The sequence below is a fragment of the Peromyscus eremicus genome, chromosome 14, assembly GCF_949786415.1.
Source record: "Peromyscus eremicus chromosome 14, PerEre_H2_v1, whole genome shotgun sequence".
In the NCBI taxonomy this organism is placed as follows: Eukaryota; Metazoa; Chordata; class Mammalia; order Rodentia; family Cricetidae; genus Peromyscus; species Peromyscus eremicus.
In genome coordinates this window covers 51,803,772-51,811,056 of record NC_081430.1, presented here as the reverse complement: position 1 = coordinate 51,811,056, position 7,285 = coordinate 51,803,772, and the positions used below count along the sequence as shown (strand labels likewise).

Sequence of the window (7,285 nt, the reverse complement as noted above, 5' to 3'; positions counted from 1 at the left end):
ATCCTTGAGGTGAATCATCTACTCTCCTCTGCAGATGAGGCATGATGTTCCTGAAGAGTCCCCTCAGTGACAATCCCCACATCTGTCTAGAGTAGTTCTATGTCTTATAGCCACACAGAGTTATGAGGTTCCCAAGACTGGAACAGTGATTCACCATTTCAAAGTTCCCTGTACTTCTGAGTCATTTGAGAATCCTGAAAGAGCCAGGCTCATGGCAATCCATGGCTGTTTTGTCTTTTTCCTAAACCTAAAATGATTCTTAGAAATGCCTCCATTGCTGTGTCCCCTGCACAGAACATTCTTTTTGGTCATCTGACCACCTTCTCATCCTACTCTGACCTCAGCACAGAGGTCACATGATCCATAGACTCTTTTGGGTGCTCTCTGTGAAGCATCCAGAGCCTTGTTTTATGATCAACCTGCACACCACCATAGTGATGTCTGTGCACAGAACTCCTGCTTGATGAAAACTGTTCCTCTGGCATCAGGACACTTGGAAGAACATCTCACCAGTCATAATGCTTAGCTGTGAGGTCATGGGAAATGATTAACCTTCTCTGAGCCTCATTTTCTCCTCCTTAAAAAGGACTGAAAATAACACATAGGTCACAGATCCACCACAGGAGTCACAGAGTGTGAGTGACAATCTCTATTATCCTGTGGTCACTAGAGGCCACACCCCCAACCACAGGAGCTCAGTGAACAATGCCTGGACACATTCTGTACAGTTGTAGGTTTATTGATCCTTTGCTCAAAGCCCTGCATTTGGGTGAGGAAGGTGGAGGTGTCCATCTCTTGTGTGACGTTGGTCAGCTGGGAACCAAAAAAAAAAGACTCCTCTGCCCTAAGTAGGTGTACTAGGCGAAGGAAGCTGGTCTGGAAAACCAGCTCCATGCAGCTGCAGGAATGAGGGATCCAACATTGTGTTATATGTAGGGAGGGTAAGGAGCCCCTGCCAATAGTCTCCTCTGTGTGTCTGAGACATACGATTAGTCACAGTCACTGTCAATACAGGTATGTCACAGCCAATCAGAACATGGAAGCCAAAATGCATATAGAGAGCCATATATAGGCTTAATCCCTGGCTGCTGGAAAGAAGCTTCACCACTTGGGAAGTTCTACTTTTCATTGGGATTTGAGACTTTGGCCATAAAGAGTGGAGTCTGTGTATTCCTGTCAAAGATAATCATCAGAAATGCCCTGTTTAAATTCACTTCCAGAGGGTTCAAAATTAGAGCCGATCCAAGAGGAATGAGTCCCGTGGCAGCTGCTGCTTCTGTGCCTGTCTCAGCCACATCCAGCACAGCCTTGTGGACCACCTGTAAGAGAAAGACATCACTCACTGGAGACCAGAGAGGGCAGGAGAGGAGATTCCTGGAGCAAGCATCCACTGCTGGCCTCAGCTGCTGGTGAGGTTGTTTGTTCCTACAGTGAACTCTACCCCTGGTGTTTCCAAGTCTCTGCTCAGGGTGTGAGATGAGGCATGCCCTGGGTCTGCTCAGTCTCTGAGAATCTGTGTTGCTCTCAAACCCACTACAAACTGGAAGATGAGTATAGGCAATGCCAGTCTTTACTCAATGGCATTTTCTCAGGAGACCCACAGGGAACAGCCAGGGTGCTGGCAGCCAGTATGGGCTTCCATATCCCTCTGCTCCAGCCTCCTTGGGACATACAACCACAATGCACAATGCATGGCTTCTCTTGCACAGACTGCCATGACCTGCTGGTACATATCTGAGCCCAGGCCTCTCAGTAGGCACTGGACAGACTACTAGGCATTGCCAGGCTGTGCATCTAGGAAGGTAGGGTGAAGTCCTGAGACATAATCACCCGCATTCTTAAGCCTTTCATCCCAACTGCCATTTATCCCTTGTTTTTTCCTTTACTGCTACTAATCTGAGTGCTGTTGGATAAGCACTGGCTAGTCTGCAGTGAAGAAGCTGAGACTGGAATTGCTTTGTCTTGCAGTAGATTATGGGTGGCACCCACACTGCAGCACAGGGTCATGCCTGACACAAAGCACAGGCTTTTCCTCCATGGTGGGTTCCTGGGTGTGAGGTAGAGGAGCGATTGGCTTCAGCAGGAATATCTAGATTGTAATCCTCTCTCCCAGGATGAGGGAATCTCAGAAATGCAGGCTTTCTCACACATTTACCATTCTCCCTTGCCACCTGGCCTTCACCAGCTACATTCAGGTGCCAATAAGAACCACGCAGTGTGTGTTGGCTTACCTTAGAGACTGTCAGGTCCTTGGCCCCTGTGATCCCAGACAGATCAGCCTGTGTGGAGAAGACTTCCCTGATACCCAGCTGTTGAAGGATGCCCTCTATGCTGTAGTCACTGGAGATGGAGAACTTGGGCATGTAGAGCTCGTCAATCATCCTGAGAATGAAAAAAAGAAATGTAAGAGTCATTGGAACCCCTCAAATCCAATTGTAGCTAGGGCAGCTCTCCACAGACAGACCCCTTACCAGAGAGAATCCCTCTTTCTATGTGGCCCTACATCACATGATTTTGCTTTTCCTATTGCATCAATTATCCATCAATGCCTGAGAGTGTTTACAAGGGCAGGCAATGAAGCTTGATACCAGCTCTTCCCTTATCCAAAATGCTTTTCTTCCAGATCCAGAAAATGCAGTCCTTCCCTGTCATGTGGACCCTCAAACTTCATCTACTGATCCTTCTATTTAAAATTGCACACTCCATCTGACTTCAGCTTTCCTTATCCTTGAATCCTCCCCATTTAAATCTCACCCCTCCTCATGTTTAACTAATCAAATAATGATTAGTTGCATTTCCCACATTCTCTCTTCCTTAATTACAAGATGTGTTCTTAAGGGTAAAAAATTTTGTGCTTTAGTCTCTGATATACTCTCAGGGTCTAAATCAGAGCACAGCACATAGGAGGTCTTCAAGTCATCATTCCACGAATGGTCAATGAATGAGGGGATGAGATGGCTACACAGGGCAGAGCTGATTCTCAGAGCTGATCTCATCTCAACCTCACTCCCCTCTGCCTTCCAAAACCCATTCAAGATTCCCTGTAATTACAGCCTGTTAGACACAGAGAAATCCTCAGCTTCTGCTCTAGCTGATGTCGTCTTGTAAACAACAAAATGACAGTAAAATCAGGCCCCAAACTACCGAGTCAATGGAGGGAAAGTCACCTCCACTCCACCTGTCCCTGCTGACTCTCCAACCATTCCACTGGGTACTGGTGAGACTCTAAGGGACAAGGACACTGGGCCTTGGGCCAACAGCAGGATGGGGAGCAGGATCAGCTCTGGTTCCTGTGCACACACACCTGGACCTCAGAGAGTCCTTCCACTTCTTCAGGGTCTCTGGTTGCAAATTGGCTTCCACCTGCTGCATCATGCCCATGTCAGGGAGGATGAACAGGGCACTGGCATTGCCTCTGTACTTTATCTCCACCACAGAGCAGTTCAGATCCTCATCCCGGAAGTAGGGTGTGGTTAGAAATTTATCTTTCATCATGGGCACCTTCACAGTCCTCTTCTCGTCCAAGTAGAAGTCAGACTCACGTGTGAAATGAGGCTCAAATGGCCTCTCCCATTTCCCTAAATGTGGAGCAGGTCATCAGATTGTGCCATCAGCAGAGAGACCCACCTCCACCCCATTTCTGCCCAGATTATCACTCTTGACAGGAATCAATCCATCTTCAACAACAGAGTGTTCCTTACTGGTTGCATAATCCAGATTAGAAAAAACCTTGGCAAGTGTAGAACTATGAATGGGAACTGATCCACAGGCATGGTTTGGATAGGGGAACTCAAAACCAAAGGTTCCCTACATGAGATATCAGAAAAAGAGCCAGGAATCTGAGGTTGGGATGTGTAACAGAGAGATCAGATTGAAAGTGGGACCGGTTTTAGGGGAAACAGGACAAGAGAGACTGTGTTCTCCCACACTGTGATCTGTCCATGTTGCCCCTCAGTGTGAACCACCTTAATGGAAGTCAGTTCCCAGAGACATGAGTGGATTTAGATTGAAGCTCATGAGATCTGCAACTTCCCAAAGTTGGATTACCAGGATCCCATAGTTGGTTGGCTGAGACATGAATAATGATTCCTCTTCTCTCATATCATCCATTTCATCTCCATGAATCAAAGATGTCCTACTCAGACTTACCCGACATCCAAAGTGCCTGTGGCTATCTGTAATACACCCTGCAGGGCTTGATACATTCACAATTTCTTTGTCTCAGGATCAAGCAGAATAAACACACATCCCTACCTTACAGTCAATTAGCCGTGGAGTTTAGGTCCTGGGCCCTGCAGTTTAATCCTTCAGGCCATCCATCACTCTGCTTCCCCTCTTTTCAGAGCACAGCCTCTCCTGGGTCATCATGTACTCCTGTCCTCTGTTCTCCTATCATCTTCTGTTCACAGCCAATTGGTTTTCTGTCTATACTATCAGAGCCTACCCTCCTCTGTTCTATCCTATACAGAGTCCAGAGTCCCAGATCGATCCCAGATCTAGCCACATCAGGTTTTATCAGGAATCATTCTGTGGGCCATTGCCTCACTCCTTGGTCTATCAGGCAGGGTTTTGTGGATGTAGGCTCTGGATGTGTTCCCACTAACAACTACCCACAGCAATTCCAGCCCAGTCTCCCAACTCTCTTGCCACCCAAACCTAGATCCCCTGTCCCAGGTGTGTGTCTTCAGCACTGTGACCCTGAAGGCTGCCTTGGCTACTAATTTTACAAACTAAAATTCCACGAAGCAGCCAGACACTAAACACTGAACCCTGTATGGCTGGTCTTTCTTCTCACTAATGGCTTTGCCCCAGTCCCTGCTTTTCCATGCCCAGGTCCAGCTTGATGCAGAAAGGATCAGGGGACAGGTCCTGCATAGGAATTCATGAAGGGCTCTTCACTAGCTATGGCATCTGCTACTTCCCCCTTTAGATTGGGTAGCCAGGCTCCTTAGGTCAAGAAGTCCATGACCAGCTGGGGCCTCCTGGAGATGGAGGTTCTCTAGCAGATGGATTCTGTAGGAGAATATTAGAAATGTTGGAGTGGGCTGGATGAGGGACTCCTTTGTGGTAGTTTGAATGCAACTGCCCCCATAATCTCATAGGGAGTGTCATTATCAGGAGGTGTGGCTTTGTTAGAGTAGGTGTGGTCTTATTCGAGGAAGTGTGTCATTGTGGAGGCAGGCTATGAGGTCTTGTAAATGCTCAAGATACTGCCCAGAGTCACAGTCCACTTCCTATCGCTTACCAGATGTAGGACTCTCAGACACTGCTATAGAGCCATGTCACCTGCAAACTGCCATGTTCCACCATGTTGATAATGGACTGAAACTCTGAACTGCAAGTGAGCCACCCCAATTAAATGTTTTCCTTTATAAGAGTTGTGGTAGTCATGGTGTCTCCTCACAGCAATAGAACACCTACCTAGACACAGTCTCTGAAGGGAGAAGCCAGGGCTTCTACACACTCAGGTAGGACTTGATGCGTGAGCTATGCATTCTGCCAGTCAGTAAGTTTAAGTCACAGGAAATTCAGCCTTTAGACTGAGAGCCAAGAGATTCTGTGGAGTATATCCTAGGGACCTCAAGTATATCCAAAAAATTCCAACGGAGAAGTAAGGCCTGCTGGTAATAAGAGGTTAGGCACCCATGTCTCCAAGGCCATGAACACCTCCTTTCCAGGGGTCAGTTTATGGACACAAGGTGCCCATCCAGCACCCTCTGCTTCCACCCCTCAAACAGCCACCATCCTTACCTTTAAAGTAGATGTAATTCACCAGCACCATTAACGTTTTCTCATCCAAGTCTGAGATCAGTTCCTTGATCTTCCCCTGGGTCTGTTTCCTCACATAGTCATTGATGAGCTTTTTGGCCTCATGAGGCTGTTGGAAGTCAGTCACAGAGGCCTCAGCCTGGTACACCACCCTTGCCTTCTCCTTGAACTCTGCCAGGATCTGCAGGCGCTTTTCAACAAACATCATGCTGCCTATGCTGATCTTCACCTGGTCATCGGGCTGACTGAGCATGTGGAGGAGTTGCCCAAAGCCCCGGTGGATGTCTGCCTCAGGGATCTCTGTGAGATTGAACTTGAGACCTTCTAGAATCTCTTCCAGGGTATTGTTGCTGGCTCCCAAGGACAAGAAGGCCAATGCAGCTGAGATGCTGAGTGGGGAGAAGACAACATTTTTATCTGGATTCTTCAAAGCCAACTCTTTGTACAGGCTGAAGGCAAAGTCAGTGTTGATGGAGGCCAGTGTCAGACTGTCCATTTGTGTGCCTTTGTTTTGGTCTTCCTGGACTTCAGTGTTTCTTCCCAATGTACCATCTGGTTCACAGACAACAGCAGGGCAGAACCCAGCCATCCAGAGCCCAAGAGCTACAAGGAGGGCCATCTTCTCTGCTCTCCTGCCTGAAAAGAAAGATCTTTTGAGTCTGGGAGGGTCAGGTGATAACCTGATCATCTCCTTGTGCTTCAACTTTGCCTGTATTGTGTCTTTGTTCTGCTGCCCCTTTCTGCCTTTATGATCATCCACAGGAAGTGCTCTGGCCCCTCAGATGGCACTACTAGATCCCATGCACCCTGTTTCCATTGGAGGAAGTGATGCTGTAGTAGCCAGTTTTCCTAATAGAGAATCAGGATCCATAGAGGTGAAAAGATATTCCAGAGTCACAAAGTAAGTAAGAGACAGATCTGGGGATGGGCGAGAGCCTTCTAAAATCTTAATTTCTTCTTTCCTTTCTATCTTGGCATAAGGACTCTTTAAAAATCAGGGAATACTCTTAATTTGCTCTTGTGCCCCATCTGCCATCCCCAAATTCTAGTCAGGACTCTTTGAAGGAACCTTGAATTAGATCAGCAGCAAATGGCCCATTCCAACCTCCAGATGACAAGTTCATGACATCTCACTGCCCTGGGATGCATCTGGTTCCTGTTTCTGTACATGAGATGGGCTAATTGAAAGAGAAAGTTTCTTTCAGCTCTGCCAGGATACACAAGGCTTTTCTATCTCAGGCTTGGAAGGCTTCCTAACAGGAAGAAAATTGAATGGTGTCCCAGTCTCTCACACCTGGATCAGATTTCATTTTGGTTGTCAGAATGGCTGAGTGGTGGTAGAAAGCAAATGGGTGGCCCTCTTAGGGCAGCCCAGTGAGTGGCATAGGTTGTGTTATTAGTGAATGTGTCTGGCTTATTATGGGAATGTGTGGGTGTTTGTAGGCAATGTTCAGAGAACCATCTCCTCCATACACCCCTGGAATGGGGATCACAAGCATGTTAAAGACCACATTTG

At 47.3% G+C, this 7,285-nt stretch overlaps 1 protein-coding gene across 1 annotated transcript; it reads right to left on the bottom strand.

The window, feature by feature from the left end:
- Positions 1-1,093: 1,093 nt before the first annotated feature.
- Positions 1,094-6,388, bottom strand: LOC131924239 (serine protease inhibitor A3N-like). Its single transcript, XM_059279500.1, has 4 exons — positions 5,752-6,388; positions 3,305-3,578; positions 2,232-2,382; positions 1,094-1,319 (listed from the first exon to the last, which is right to left on the bottom strand). The coding sequence occupies exons 1-4, from the start codon at positions 6,386-6,388 to the stop codon at positions 1,119-1,121; spliced, it is 1,263 nt and encodes a 420-aa protein (XP_059135483.1). The 3' UTR covers positions 1,094-1,118.
- Positions 6,389-7,285: the final 897 nt, after the last annotated feature.